This window comes from Meleagris gallopavo, chromosome 2, assembly GCF_000146605.3.
Source record: "Meleagris gallopavo isolate NT-WF06-2002-E0010 breed Aviagen turkey brand Nicholas breeding stock chromosome 2, Turkey_5.1, whole genome shotgun sequence".
Lineage (NCBI taxonomy): Eukaryota > Metazoa > Chordata > Aves > Galliformes > Phasianidae > Meleagris > Meleagris gallopavo.
Genome location: NC_015012.2, coordinates 107,886,197 through 107,902,214, shown reverse-complemented (window position 1 = coordinate 107,902,214; position 16,018 = coordinate 107,886,197). Strand labels below are relative to the sequence as shown.

At 39.2% G+C, this 16,018-nt stretch overlaps 1 protein-coding gene across 1 annotated transcript in view; it reads left to right on the top strand.

Annotated features, from left to right (window-relative positions):
- The window catches only part of LOC109366351 (transcription factor AP-2-beta), a 61,635-nt gene extending 45,623 nt beyond the window's left edge, over positions 1-16,012 (top strand). Inside the window, exon 5 of the mRNA XM_031552657.1 lies at positions 15,689-16,012. Coding sequence (XP_031408517.1) covers positions 15,689-15,908 — 220 coding nt within the window. The 3' untranslated portion in view covers positions 15,909-16,012. The remainder of the gene's footprint in view (positions 1-15,688) is intronic.
- Positions 16,013-16,018: the final 6 nt, after the last annotated feature.

Genomic DNA, 16,018 nt, shown 5'->3' with positions numbered 1-16,018 from the left:
TTTGCAGGGAATGGTCTTGCTATCCTGACTCCTGAACAGCTCCTTGGAATGGTCTGATAGAATGGAAGTTTGCTCAGACCTAAACTGTGCCAGAGAGTGCTATAAACATGTAGATCAGTTCTTGTGCCCATGCTCTAGCAGTATTTAATTTATTGGTGTAGGCAGCCTAAGAAACTGCCATGAAATGAAGATCTGCTGTATATGAACTCCAATGGCACACTTCATTGGAATTTTATCCAAATTATGGATAGAACATGTAGACAGCATATGATTTCCAAGACTTGTTAGCCCAGGTGTTGCTGCACATCTTCGTATTTTCACTTCATGTTGTGTGCTACATACACAAGTGATGGGAAAATCCCTTCCATAGGGCCATGCTGAAGTAGTGAGATTATCTAAGATATTTATCAAAGATATGTGATGAAATATCTTAGAGGTTCTTCTGCCATTGCTTGGATCACAGAGAAGAGTATATGATAATTTGTAAACCAAAATATTAAGCATGTTTTTTAATACTGTAAAACCCCAGGTTGATCTTGCATATTCTTCAGTGCAGCAAGATGAGATATACTCTGTTCATTGGATGGGCAGACTTCCATGCCCCAGTATTCCAACATCTTTTAGTTATTAAGATTCTGATAGAGCATCAGAAACCTACCAGCTAGGTGATATGGTACCTAATTTTTAGTCCCTCAGGCTTTGAATGGCATCCAAAACATCCACTTCTTCCACCTATCTGTTTCATCAAGGCTAGAGGGCTGGGGTAATGCCTGGTCCACAAATATACACATTCCTTTTTATGCTTCCATAGAGCTGTGTTTGCCCTATTCATATATGAACACACTAAGACAACCTCAATTCTATTCTTATGCAGTGACGTGCACACACAGGCACACACCACCTACCTCTATGCATACTTTCTCTTTTATTCCAAAACACATAAATACACTTGCATATTAAAGAAAACCTACTTATTTAGACAGAATGTTCAAAGAAGGATCTTAATGAGTTACCTAGACTTGTGGAAAAATAGTTAATTCACAGAATCACAGAATGGCCAGGGTTGGAAGGAATCTCAGGGATCATGAAGCTCCAACTCCCCACCACAGGCAGGACCACCAACCTCCACATTTCAGAGCAGCCCAGGCTGCCCAGGGCCCCATCCAACCTGGCCTTGAACACCTCCAGGGATGGACAGGGCATCCACAGCCTCTCTGGGCAGCTGTTCCAGCACCTCATCACTCTCTCTGTAAAGAACTTCCCCCTGACATCCAACCTAAATCACCCCTCCCTCAACTTCAAACCATTTCCCCTTGTCCTGCAGTTATCTACCCTTTCAAAGAGTTGATTCCCCTCCTGTTTGTAGGCTCCCTTTAGGTATTGAAAGGCTGCAATGAAGTCGCCCTGCAACCTTCTTTTCTCCAGACCCATTACATGCACACAGTGTAATTAGGACAGAGGATAGCTAATCCCCAGGGATTCCTGTGTTTAAAGAAATGGCAATAGGGATAAAATGCTGGCAGCTTCAGCTACAACAGCTGTCAACTGGTACAGCTTCCATCCTTCTTTCTCTGCCTGACTTCAGTGGGTTGGAGTACAAGGCGTCTGTGTGTGGTTCTTGGATCAGTCAGTACTTTCTTTTATACCTGCTATAGGCAGTAAGCACTGGACTGTAGGTGGGTATCTGGAAAAGTACAGGTCTTGATCCTTCACAGATGCTTCCCTGGGCTTAAATTGGACTGCTGTCTCTGGCATGTGTGCCTGGGAAACGCTGAGTATTGCCAGACCCATAGACTGAGATGAGACCACGTACTTTTCCCATCTATTGCACAGAACTTGAGGTTACATCCAACTTCTGAACCAGATCTCTAACTCTACTCATGGACACGTGCATCTCCATTTCAGCCAGGTGTATAATCTCCTGCCATTGTCCATAGGGATCTTATTTCAGCCATTGGAATCTGCAGTGTAATTAAGTAAGACTAATATAAACATCTACCATATGACGAATTTATCTCTAAACTCCATTGACTGATAAGTCTAGTCTAGATCTTGGGATCTGAGCCAACTGGTACACATGTATACACTCAGTTATATTGTAAATACCTAAATTTAGTGTAAGCCAGAAAAAAACACGATTCTCATCTCCTACTTGTGGCAGTCTTCAGAACTTCGTTGTCTATCACTTTACTACAGCTTGCCTTCTTGATTAAATATCACAGAAGGCAAATAAACCTGTCTCAGATGGCAGAGAAGATGTGAGAATTTAACTCACGCGTTTTCAAGAACTGATTATTTTCTGAGTCAACAGAGATTCCTCTTCAACGATCACTTGGTTTGTCTGTCATTCTCTGAGGGATGATCCTCAGACTGAACCAACCCCTGTCACAGGACATTTGCTGTTGATTATTAGTTGGATGAGAGATGAGGAAAAAACTCATGTGCAAGGAGAAGGTCCTTGTAACCCAGGAACAGCAGTCACTGCTGTCTTAGGCGTAGCACAGCCTCCTACTGGCTACAAACATAAATAGCTGTTTGTTATTGTGCACTCATAGGGAAAGGTTTCTTAAAAAAATGTTGGAAGTGTCAACCTAACAGCAAGCTAAGAATTCAAATCTTCAACATACATTAGCCTCCACACTCCTGATCATAGGCCTCCATCTAAAACTAGATTTCTGAAAGAACATGTTGTCCTTATTGATTACAGTGAATTAAAAATGCGTATGAAGCATTTATCTCTATAGATAAAGAGTTTTGCAACTGTACGTCAGAAAAGTATTTGACACCCTCAACATATTCACTGTCAAATACTCTGATAATGTCTACAATAATTAGAGATTATTTGGACTGTCCTAATAAGTGACTGATCCTGACTACGCACACAAAATTAGTCTTATTTATGACCAAAATAGCCAGGAGCTGTTAGTGCTCTGTCAAAGAAAACAAACAAAAAAAAAGTGTAAATCTGAATGAGGAGCATAAAGACATTATAAATTTCATGATATGCTTTTTGAATAATGAATTTTTCATCTTCATTTCTATCTGTGTTCCAGAACTGTAGGATTAATCACAATAAATTCTCTACGTCAGTGATGTATAAATCTCTAGACTGAGATGGAGTCAAACAATTACTTTTGGGGAAGGCAGTCTGTAGACTTAAACAAGAACCTCTGATGAAGGACTTTGAATATTTTAGCATGACTTTGTGTTTTCCAACCATTATTCAATGTGATCTGAATTTTGATCACAAGACCATCAGTAATCCCTTAAAGTTTCGTATAGATTTACCATAACAAGAAGAGGTTAAGAAATTCTGCCTTCAAGCACCGAAAGTTGCTCCCAACAATATGAAATGTTGAGATTTTATACATATGCATATATGCTTATGCCATATGATGTCAGAAAGAAATAGAACTTTTATGATCAGGAAGAAAAAGAGAGGAATCACATAAATATACGTTAACAGAATAACCTTAGTTAGGCCCCTTCTAAAGGGCTATAAAATCTGATGCCTATCAGAATCCAACATCTACTACTTTAGGGTAAAAGAAAGGTTTTTTTTTAGGAAAAAATTACCACTGGTAAATGTGGAATCATGATCCCTACTTGCTTGCAATGTACTTGCTCAACATTAATAATTAAGACTAGGGTTCACAGGCTGGCACAGGTCAAATACGAGCAAAATCGGTTTTAAAACTTTCAGCTCACAGTTCTCTCTGATATTTTTCCACCAAGTCCCAGTTCTTCAAGATCTTTAAGCATGTGTCTCATCCGAAGCACAGGACAGTCCCCACGAAGGGCTCAGAAATGCTGGGTTTGCTCAAACTCCAAACTCAACATCATACAAAGCTTAGAACAGGGGAAATCTTCAAAGAAGCTGCCAGTGAGCCTTAAAACTGCTGAGTTTTGCACAACTTTACCAAATACACAAAAAAACAGAAGCTCATCTACACCCCTGGTGCAACCATGTTTGTGCAGTTGCTCTGAGATTCCCGTCTGACCTGAATACAGAAAACTCAAGGCTGCAGGAAGAATAATTTCTCAGTGTTGCATGACCATGAAGAAACAATTCTGTAGAGCCTCGCATTCATACCAGCAATTATTTAGAATTACCTGTGCCAGGGTCATGTTAGTTATGCTTTATTCAAGATGTCTTCCTTTTCAATGCATTTTGAAATATCTTATTGCAGAGATGCTGAATTGATATTAATAAATAAAAAGGTGCCAGGGTATAGGCATGTGTTGTCTGCTTGTGCTGTTTGTTAGGAGGATCCTTTGTTTTTTGTTGCCTAATCTAACAAGCATTGTACCAAAGGATTCCTCATCACAGTGGCACATATATATTTCTAATATGTACAATTATTACTAATATATATATTATAATAATAGACATACTATATATATTATTAATATACATACAGTCTAAGAATTCAGGAAAGCATTAACCTTTCCTAGAGTTCAGCTAGGTGCTTTACTTGCACTATAAATAACATACTAAGGATAGAGAAGTCCAACCTTGTGTCATTTTACCTCATGGGCAAAGTGTTGAGGCAGCTCACATTTCTAACTATGTACATAAATGTGGACTCATGAAGAGGTGATGTGCTGTAGGGCTATTGATGCAATCCTTCAACTCTTCTTTGATTCCATTGTGATAAATGCAGCAGAGCAAGTGGAATAATCCTGTGGGTTGTGTCTAGCCATGTGAAAGCCATGACTAAAGACAAAATTAGCATTAAGCCATGGGGCAAACAAGAAAACTGAGAAAAATCCAGTTCCATACTGAGATGTCCAGACTCATGACTGTCTCTTTGTTGTCCTCTAAAGGCTGATCTGTGTAAATGAATTTATGAGTCCAAACATCAGAGGGCTAAGTCAGCACAGTAATAGAAAAGAACCCAGAAGTTTCTACAACATTAAAGAGAGAAACCCATTTCTCCAGCCCTTCGCTTTCAAAATGGAGTGAGCATGAGGAAAGGGAGAGGAAGATACCAGACAGAGAAAATAAGTAAGAACAAAAATATGTGGGGGGAAAGAAAGGAAAAAAAAAATATTCAGATAAATCTCAGTTTATTTTAAAATGCTGTCTATTACTTGTAATTCAGAGCTTCTTCTTCCAAAAGCCCCACAGAATCAAGTAAAACATTTGTGTACATATGCATATGTCTGTATGTGCAAGAGGGAAAAGCTGAGATTTTAATTTATCCTGGAACTAAAACTGTTTTCAAATCCCACTGATGTCAGCAAGGCTGAGATTTCATCTTTCTTTATTTTTTCAAGACAGCAAGGTTATACAAATCTCTCTAGCATTGTAAATTGGTTGTCTTTGGATTCAGAACAGGTAAAAGAGCCTAGTTTCACACTCAGTGAAACTGAGAGACAGCTCTCAATTATCCAGGGTGATGGGAGGAAAAATAGAGGTTGGAATGGTTAGAGAAAGCAGAAAGATGAATGTAAATGAAATACATATGTAGAGCTTTGACAGCAAGTCAGATTAGAAAAGCTTGGAAATGTTGAACCAGGGCAATTGGGAAGTACAGCAGAAGAAGACAAGCCTGCCTGGATGCACAAAAGCTCTGAGATACACACCTAGAGATCATATGGTGCAGGTTCGTTGTCATGTGAGACGGTGAAGCTTTGCCTAACCCTCCAACACCCATAATCCTGCCACTAGTTCAGCAGAGCTGAGTGCTGGCATTGCAGACCAACAGTTAATTCTGTTGAATCTGAGTCGTTGCTAACCAGCACAACCAGCTAATATAGTGCTGGTGTTCTGATGGCACATAACATCTCAGTATGGGAAATGGTTGGGGTTAACTCACAAGTCACCTGTCTCTTTGACACCTCTCTGGCATTTATCTCATCCTGCCACCTCCAGAGCAGAGACCTAGGCCAGATTAACTGATTGCTTCCTGTTGCATAGACCCCTGCTGTGAAGAAAGGAAATGCTTCTGTTGTATTTCAGGAATGAAATGTAGAAATTAAGACCCCTCCCAAATACACATACAAGCTAATCCTTTAGACAGTATTGACATGGTCCTGGACCCTTAGACACAGCTGTCTATAATGCTTGATTGCTACTGTAATTTCCTGCATGCATTTGGCCTTGAACAACTCTTCCCATCCCAAACAATTTCCAAGCACAAGTTAGCTTTAACACTGTCAAAGGGATGTTCCCAGTTGGAATCAGAGAAGTTGCACCACTTTACAGTTTAAAATACTTGAATAAAGGAGATATGGACTCTCACATCCAGAGCAGGAGCCTAGGCACTCTTCACATCACCAGCAAGGGTATATGTGACTAAAGGCATGTCCTAGCTCCAGTTTAAGTACTTTGAAGTCATTCACTTGTCTCACAGATCTGGGGATCTAGGGTCAATTTAGCTGCGAAAGAGCATCCTGTCTCATGTGCATCTGCCATTCCCTCAATTCAAGAGATTTTTGTGAGCCCCCATCACATCTACCAGCCTTACCATTATTCTGGATGTCCTATAGGATCTCTAATTGAATGGGTGAGCTTGAGTGGATAACCCTTAAGTTGTAAAATGTTCATGTTGCAAATAGTGAAGAACAGTTGTTATGTATTGATTGGTAGCAATGTCCAGGGAGGTGGTGGAGTCACCAACCCTGGAGGTGTTCAAGGAATTTTTAGACATTGTGTTGAGGGAAATGGTTTAGTGAGAACTATTGGTGACAGGTGGACAGTTGGACTGGATGATCTCGTAGGTCTTTCCCAACCTTGGTAATTCTATGATTCTATGATTCTATGAGTATTCACATTCCATCCTTCCTTTTGAAGCTGTTCCATTTATCAGAGGAAAATTTAAGACCGGACTGAGAATTAAAGCCCCTGAGTATGTTTATCTAATATAATCATTTCTGCCCAAAGCTAGAATTCTGGACCTAGAATCCTGCTCTACCCATTTTACATTTAAGTCAGTTGATAAAGCATTAAGGCAGCCTTCAGTCTAAAAATAAAGATTTTGCATATCCCTCCAACCCAACTAAAAGTTAAAAACACCAAAATAGGATTTTATTTATTTATTTACTTACTTACTTTAGATCTTCTTTGTCTTCTTAGTGGGAAGAGATTGTATCTACTTCTCTTGTCCATCCCACTGCAATACCTAAGCTTCCCAGAGATCCATTCAGAGATCTGGGAGTCGCATTGACATGTGCCTTCTTGTACTTGCATTTGTAACCTGCCCTTGCTTCAGAACAGCTCTCCTGTCTGCCTAGGACTGCTTAATCCTACAGTGAAAGTAAAAGAATGGGTAAATGAAAAGGTATGCTTTATAAAATTAAAGTGTATTTCTATTAACTGCATGAGCAGATGCACATTTTTAGAAACGAGTAGCCTCATCTAGACGATATTAGAAGAATTAATGTTTTACTGAGTAATGGCTATCAGGGCTTCTGAATTTTTGGCAGATGTCTTTTTCAGCTCCTAAAAATCTCATGAAAACAAGAATTGCCAGAAAATCCACCAAAAATGAGCCACATTCTGTTGGAATGGGCTGCCCATGGAGGTGGTGGAGTCACCAACCCTGGAGGTGTTCAAGGAATTTTTGGATTTTGTGTTGAGGAACGTGGTTTAGTGAGAACTATTGGTGATAGGTGAGTGGTTGGACTGGATGATCTTGTAGGTCTTTTCCAACCTTGGTGTTTCTGTGATTCTGTGATTCTGTGAGAAGCCAAAAAATGTGACACAGAACCTTACAAAGGGAATATTTGCTGAGATTGTACTCAAGAGAACTGTGCACGTTTCTTGGCTTCCACCAGTACAGGCTCTCTGATCTCATTAGTCAGTCTCTTAGTCTTACTTTCTCCACTTGTAAAATTAGGTTTAAACATACCTTCTTTGCCTGCGTTTGGTCACTTGTATGTGCAAGAATTTGCAGAGGACAGAAAGCTCAGCTATCCTACTAATGCCATCCATTACACAGGGAAAGATGAATATCTACTGATTACAGAAGTTGGATCCTGTAAGGTTACATTTCATCAAGGTGCAATATCACATCCACATCATCTCTTTTATATATAAAAGATTAAAACAGCAAAATAGCAAAGGGAAAACAATTTCCTTGCAAGTGACACTTCTTTCACTGCAGAAACCTTATATAAACAGACAAAAATAATAGGCTCAGAATACTAAAGCAAGAGAATGAAAGCAGTCATCACCCTCACAAATTATTCTGCATTTTGCCTAGCCATCCAGCTGATATGAAACACCTTTCCTGTGAAACTGTTTGAGACAAGAGTTTTGTCGTTTAGTTAGTCTCTGAGCCTGAAGCTGTCAGCCTCCTGTGAGTGCCTAGCATCACACTGACAAGGTGACACAGAAAGCAACGGGAAAAAAAGCAGAGGCTCAGACATTGGGAGCAGCGAGGAAGCAACGTCATTCTTTCTGAAGGGTAAACGAGAGTAGTGAAATAGGTTTTGAATCTTGGAGCATTTTTATTAATTGTAGCGAAAAGCTAAGACCAAATTCTTTCTGCTGGGTTGCAATTACAGATACACATGCACAACCTTTTGTATTTTTCTCTTTTTCTTACATTTACTTTCCTATCAAGAGATAAAGCATATGCTGTCATAATTCCAATCATCTTAATTGGGGGTAGCAGGTTTCTGTTTGGATGCACTGATTGGAGGAAGCTTGGTGTGACTGTGTGGTGAAATAGCTCTGGTGCCCTCTAGAGTTCCCCAATTGCCATGATTTCTCAAACTGGCTCTCGATTCAGCTGGCTGAGGAGGACCACACCCTCCTAACACTGAGGTATTTGCAATCAAACCTCTAACCCTAACCCTAATCCTAACCCTTACCCTATTCCTTTATTTTTCATTTTGTTCCTTCTTTTACTTGTTTTTATGTTTGCCAAACGCATTATAGTTCATTCCTTTTGTATTTTTTCAGCATTCTCTTTCCAGAGATTTTGTCTTCAGTCTTAGAATCATAACCATAGAATTATAGAATGATTTGGGTTGGAAGGGACCTTTAAGATCATTGCATTCCTTTGCTAAGCGGGGATTCTGTCATCTCCTTCTGCTCTATTCATAACCAAAACCCTTTTGAAAGGGTTAAGACTTTTTTGTGTGTGTGTGTGTAGAGGATGAATTACTAAGACAAACAAATCATTTGACTTTTATAATGGATCTTCTTATAGTACTTCTTCACAGAGGGCGAAGCATTGGAACAGGCTGCTGAGGGAAGAGTGAAGTCTCCATCCTTGGAGGTTTAAGAGATGTAGGTGTGGCATTAAGGGACTTGGTTTAGCGGTGGGATTTGGTAGGGTAGGTTGACAGTTGGATTAGATTATCTTGAAGGTCTTTTCCAACCTAAATGATTCCATGATTCCTCTAAGGCCATCATTTATGGAATTAAGAGATCTGATGAGAATCTGTTTTCTTTCTCTTCACTAACATATAAGTGCCTGCTTATCGAGGAAGGGACAAATGTGCATTCATCAAAAATCGAAAACTATGGAGACTAGACATTTTTCAATTCAACACTTCCTCCTGATTCCCAGGAAAAGAACTGATATCTCCACAATCCTATATCACTGGGATATAATGTTGCTTTGACATCACTGTGTTCATAATGCTTAGCTCTTCAGTTTTTCTCGTCTGAGGAGAGCAGTATGGCTTCTCAGCTATGTTGTCTGCTCCACAGTAGAAGTCTACACATCATAGAAAGTTGGCTGAAACCCATTTGCTTCTTTGCTTTGTCGTGAGGCAAAGATATGATCACTAAGTGAAAGCAGAAGTGAAAGGAGCTGTTGTCTGTGGGAGGCAGGTGTCTATGCTTTCTCAAGTTAACTAGTCATCTTGAATCTCTCTATGATTTCACTGGTGTATTTGGCTCCTCAAGAAGTAACGGGCAGCAGGGCCACTTTTCATCCACAAGGCAGAAGCCTGCATTTTTTTTCTTCTTTTTCTCAATGAAAACTAGCAAGTCATGGGGTTATCCAGTGTTTTATTGGGGAGATAAGATACGCTGTGCTGGAAACATTTATTGACAAACATCCAAGAGCCTCTACAAGTGCCATGTGCACCGCAGTTCAATGGCTTAATCTTTGGTTCGTTGCTTGAAAACATTTTATAGACACAGTCCTGGGTATTTCTGAGACATACCCTAGGTAATTCTTTCAAAATCCTGGAAAATCATCCTTAAGATCCCAAATCCGCAGAGCTGAAATAGGATACTTTGGGATCAGAGAGCATCGGTTTTAGTGCTACCCTCTCACTTTTTCTTTGCTTTTATATGCAGTAAAGGGATTTAACCATGTGGTTAGGAGAGCATGTCCTTAATATACGTGTTTGGTTATGAATGGAAAATAAGCATGAGAGCCTACATTTGAAGGCAGCTTTTTATATGATATTGTCCATTCTGATCCTATTGACTGTTTATCCCTGTAGCACATGCTGGTCATATTCCAGTGTTCATCACAATTATCAGTCTAACTTATGTCATAGTTAGGAACACTGACCTTCTGAAGTGAGGTCATCTCAATTTAGCTCTCTGGGCAACCCTCATAAGGAAGACCTTGCAATAAATAGAAATCAGTAGAGGCACCTATAACTTAGGAAGTTATTTGTATCAATAAGATTTGAATCTTTTTCCATTTCCTTTACAGCCATCCAAAATCTTATCAGATTTCACTACTTGTTATCTGCCATGCATTGTTAAATTTGAAGTGGTTCTTCACATTTAAAATTGTGGGAAATTTCAAACAATGAGTTTGAGCTTGCTTTTTCTTTATTGTTTTGAACTATTTATTTATTTTAAATGAGGCTGTAAACATTCAGTGCAGATGGCCTCTTGCCCCCCGCGGAGAGAGAATCTGTTTCTTTTGCCACAAGTCGAAGTCTCACCAGCCTAGGGTATGGAGGAGTCCTTGAGGTAGATGCCAAATGAGAACCCAAGCCTTCAGGCAGAGCTGGATCTTTTCATTTTTAAGTAAGGCCATCTTTAAAACATGAGCAGACATAATTGCATCGTAGCACCAGGCAGGATTGCAGGGAGATCTGGATGTCCTTAAGCATAAGGATTTATAATATGTTGGCCTGCTATTCACAGCCTTCTGTACGAATCTCTCTGTGAACAGTATCCAAATCAGACATTTTAGCCTTATCTTTTAGAACAATAAAGTTTCTTGCTTACAGGAGTTGCAATGAAGTGTTCTAAAAAGCTGTGAATACCCAGATGATTCCATTATAAAACCTTTGTGTTTAATTTTAGGATCTTAAACACAAATGAAAGTCTTATAATGAAAGCAATTCTCTTTGTAGGTGTGAAGCACACCGAAAATGAACTGACTTTAGTGGGAGCTCAGTCAGTCGAAAAATCATGCAATTAAATATGACTTTCAGGAAACATTTTAATACTTTGCTATTAGTCTTCTGTCTGTTTTGCCTGGGATTTAAATGTAAAATCAGATTTTCTCCCTAGATTGAAACTTACTTTCATCAGCAAAGGGATATTATCCAACTTTCTTAGATTTTTCAAAGTCTTGCAGATAAACAAAGCTCACCAAAATTAGAGTAGTGGGAATTACTGATAAAAATGTAAGATAAAATAGCGGATAGTATCTCGTTGCCTTTCTATGCTCATTACATAGAGTGGGGCCAAAAAAAAAATATACCCTCACAGGAGTATAACATGGAGAGCTGGTCAGAAATTTTCTACAAAATAGTTTCTTTCAAGAAGCATCATGGGAAATTTAATAAGTTTTAATAACTCCATCTATGGAGAACACATGCGACAGGAATCAAAGCTTGTGTTATCACTAGACTTCAGTGCTATTTCAAGGTTGTTGAGTTTTTCTCGTTTTGTTTAGTTTTAATAAGAAATACAAAGTAATCTTTTTAAAAAATCTGTTTTTTAATTACTATTTTTGGTATGTAAGATACCATAAAGCAGATCTATAAAGGAGATAAACCCATAACTTATCCCAGAAAATCCTTTTCCTATAAGCATTAGTTTTCAGGCACATTCAAGATTCTGCTCAGACTGAAATACCAACATCAAGGCATCTCCTGATCAGCTGTGTGCTGAAGGTTCCCAGGTAGACAAGAGACTTGACTGTCTATGAAAAGATACAGCTCAGGAAACAACAGCATGCAACTTCTTTTTAGATGCTACGAGGTGTACCATCAGTTCATTGCTTCTTTTAAATGTCGCTATTCTCCTGTACATACACTTGCTTGGCTTAAATATCTTGTTACCATGAGGCATCTGATGTGGCACCAAAGGCACATTCTTACTCAGCTTCACGGTGCAGCCAGAATCAATAGAGTAGCTTCTCATAAAGGAATGTCTCTTCTTCAAGCGCCAGACTCCAGACATCTCTGACTGTATTGAGTAAAGCCCCAGGACTCAGTTCGGTTGCCTAAACACTGGCATCTGCTACCAACATGTAAAGATGCATAAAAGAAACCATAAAAGTGTCTGGCCTCTGAACACCTAGAAGCAAGGTGAACTTAAAGAAATTCTGTATCTTGTCTACCAATTCCACGTGAATGACTCAGGTGCCGTAGGGCATCTCAAATCAATGAAGACTCTTCCATGAAGGAAACTGAATTAAGTCAATTTGATTGTAAAGGGAATTTAGGCACTGTTGTTGGATACAGCTACAAGTTAACACCTTTGCTTACACACCTAAATATCAGATTTTGTCCCATTCTGGTGCTTACTGCAGTCTTGTTCAGCATTTGAGAACATTTTCTACCCTCATTCTTAACCCTGTTTTTTCTCTCTAAGTTTTCACTGTGGTATTCCCACTTCACTCTTCAGGGCGTATTGAGCTATTATATGAATACAGCACTACTCCTTTTGCTCAAGAGTGGAAATGTTCAAAGACAAAAAGGCCAAGAGAATTCTTTTCTAGTCAATTCTTTGTTAAACTTACTATTCCTATCTACTGGAAATGAATGATTATAGGTACTTCTTAAACAGATAACCGGTTTCTTTCGCACATAAGTTCATAAATATTTTACGTATTTCTTGGTTCGGTCAGTTCCCCAAAACGTGGCACAGAAGACCACATAAGCAATGTAAAAACCATGAGATATTCTAGCTAGTACTGATGTATTTGGACTTTATTTTTTTTGCTTTCTGATAATGTTAGCTCCTTCACATTTTCATTTCTTCAGACTTGCAAAAGATAAAAATGAAGATGAATTCCAACACAAAATTTTTAAATCACCTGACCCCTTAATATTGGACTAGAAAGGGCTAAAAATACTCTTATATCTTATATGCTTGAGCTGGTATTGGTTTTGCAAATATTAAACAGAGAAGACAACTATGATGATTTCTTTTCTTAGTATGCCAGACATTTCCCAAAAAAGTATATAATAATAACAAAATAAAAAAATGATTCTAAAATTAAATCCATTTTCTTTAAAAGATTCAGATATTACTGTAAGTCCAAACTTGAAGAGTCATGTGGTATCATTACTTGATGCCTGTAAAATAGTCCATGTAAATATTTCATTATCATTTTCGTCTCGCTACTAACCAGGGATAAACATAGCTTCCTGCTTTGAAAATGACTGGAATACTGGTGGATAAACATTCCAAAACTGAGCTATTTTTTTAATTGCTTTCAGAACATCCTTCACAAAAGACTGGGCAGTTCCCAGTCTGAAACAGAGACAGAGTTCCACACTGAGCCCTCCTTTTGGTTAGGACTTCCTTAAGCATGGTGTCTTCCTTAGCATTCCCAACAAACAAGGTTCCCACATCCAACAGAGACAGAAAGATCACCCTGAAAGACATCTTGGAGTCTTTCCCATGCTTGTTTTTGATATGTCCAACATCTTGGCAGTCGTCCATGTCTTGTATAAACTCTTTTCCCCAGACCACTCTTTTTTTCACTATTTTCTAAGACGGCTTTAGAGACTGAGAAGCCAAAATGTGGAGGAAAGGAATTCCCATTGAAGTGAAGTGTTCCTATTTCTGACCTACCCATGGCTCTGTGCATTATATCAGAGTTTACTGGTGTGGTGCCTCAGACACAGTTACACAGGGGACAAGACCTTAACTAGCACAGGATTAACTAGTTATTATTACCGAAATAAGTATTTTAAAACTGCAATATTTCAACATTTGAAGTAGTTTTCCACTTATGTTTTTAAATGGAAGAAAAACATTTGGAAAGATTATTTTGCTTTGATTTGTTTGCTTTGGGTTTCTTCTGTTTTTGTTCACATTCTTCTACCTAGAACTTATCAAAATTATTCATTATAAGAATGAAAAGAATTTAGTTACCCATCTTAAGTTGTCTAGTACCACCTGAGAGGCCCTGGGCCTTACGCAAACAGTTTACGCTGCACACACATAATTTGAACAGACAGAACTGGAGTCAGTTGCTTAAAAACTGATCTCTGGTGCCATTTCTGACATTCTGAAATCCTTGCAGAGCTGATAACTGGCACAGAAAACTGTGGAAAATAGGAACATTTCAGGATCTGCAAATAGAAGCCAAGCTGGGTGCCTAAATGCAGTATGTACCTATATGTGCACTGAAATGCATCTTTAAACTTAAATGAGATTTACCCACTATAAGACTGCTTGGCAACTCCATTAAGGCTTCAATTCAGTAACTGTTACGTGAAAAGCACTACTGAAATTCAGACACTTTACACTGCAAAAAAAACATGAAGAACAAACTACTATCTTGAGAAAACGGCTTATATGGACTAAAGGTGCAGTAAGGTAAATCTGCCCTAGGAAATTCAACACCACCAAGGCAAGGGTATTGGAAACTGCTTATTTTTACAACTCACTGATCCTGGTCCAGTATTAGATATAGAAATCGGTGGCCATGCATGCAGCAGGGGGCTTGGAACTTGATCATCCTCAAGGTCCCTTCCAACCCAAGCCATTCTATGATTCTACAATGATTTGTCTGTGTATTTAGCCTGGCTGAACTAGTTCTAGGTGTAACATTTCCTGGGCATTGTTTGGGCCAAGAGTTATTCCCAAAGGGCAGTTTGGACTCCACACTGTTGGATGCTCAGGGTACTTAGCAATCACAATCATGACCAAACTATGCCAATTGCCCTGGCACTGTTTAATTTCCTACTGTGTATGCAACCGTACATGCCTCCACATGGAATCATAGAATTATCATAGAATCATAGAATGGCCTGGGTTGAAAAGGACCACAATGACCATCTAGTTTCAACCCCCCTGATATGTGCAGGATCACCAACCACCAGACAGGCTGCCCAGAGCCGTATCCAGTGGATAATCGGAATAATCAGAGCTTGCTTGCAAGTCTGACCTGTGAATAAGCCACAGGGACTTGGCTACTTTCACCTAAGGAAAGAGGAGCCAGTCCTTCTGGGACTGGAAAAGTAGCAGTGCTGGGCAGCCTAGGGCATGGATCCCCTCTTGGCTCTGAAGTCAACAATACCGTGTCAATCTGCAATCCACAGATCTGTCCTACAGTGCTTCAGAAGTGATGCTCCTACCAAAAGCAACCTTTGAAGCTGTATGCAGTCTGCTCTCACTGCTCTGCTCTTTTATTTTCTGTTTCTCTCACAGGTAATAAATAGTTTAGGGAGTAAGTCTCGATTTTCAGTCTAAAATATTTGTACTGTAAACACTTCCACGTATGTAAGTCTATATATATTTATGTGTGTGTGTGCACTTCTTTTTCTTTCTCTTTCCCATCTGCAGTTTGATCACTCACGGTTTTGGAACTCCTGCAATATGTGCTGCCCTAAGCACTTTCCAAACTGTTCTCAGTGAAATGCTGAACTACTTGGAAAAGCACACATCGCACAAAAACGGAGGAGCGGCGGAATCCGGCCAAGGACACGCCAACTCGGAGAAAGCCCCCCTACGGAAAACTTCAGAGGCTGCTGTGAAAGAGGGCAAAACAGAAAAGACAGACTAGCTACATCAAACAGAATCTATTTCAAGAGAGTCTTGCTGCTGATATTTTTTTTAAATATATATATCATTGAGGGCGATTTATCTCCAGTGGACCAAATCCAAAAAACAAAA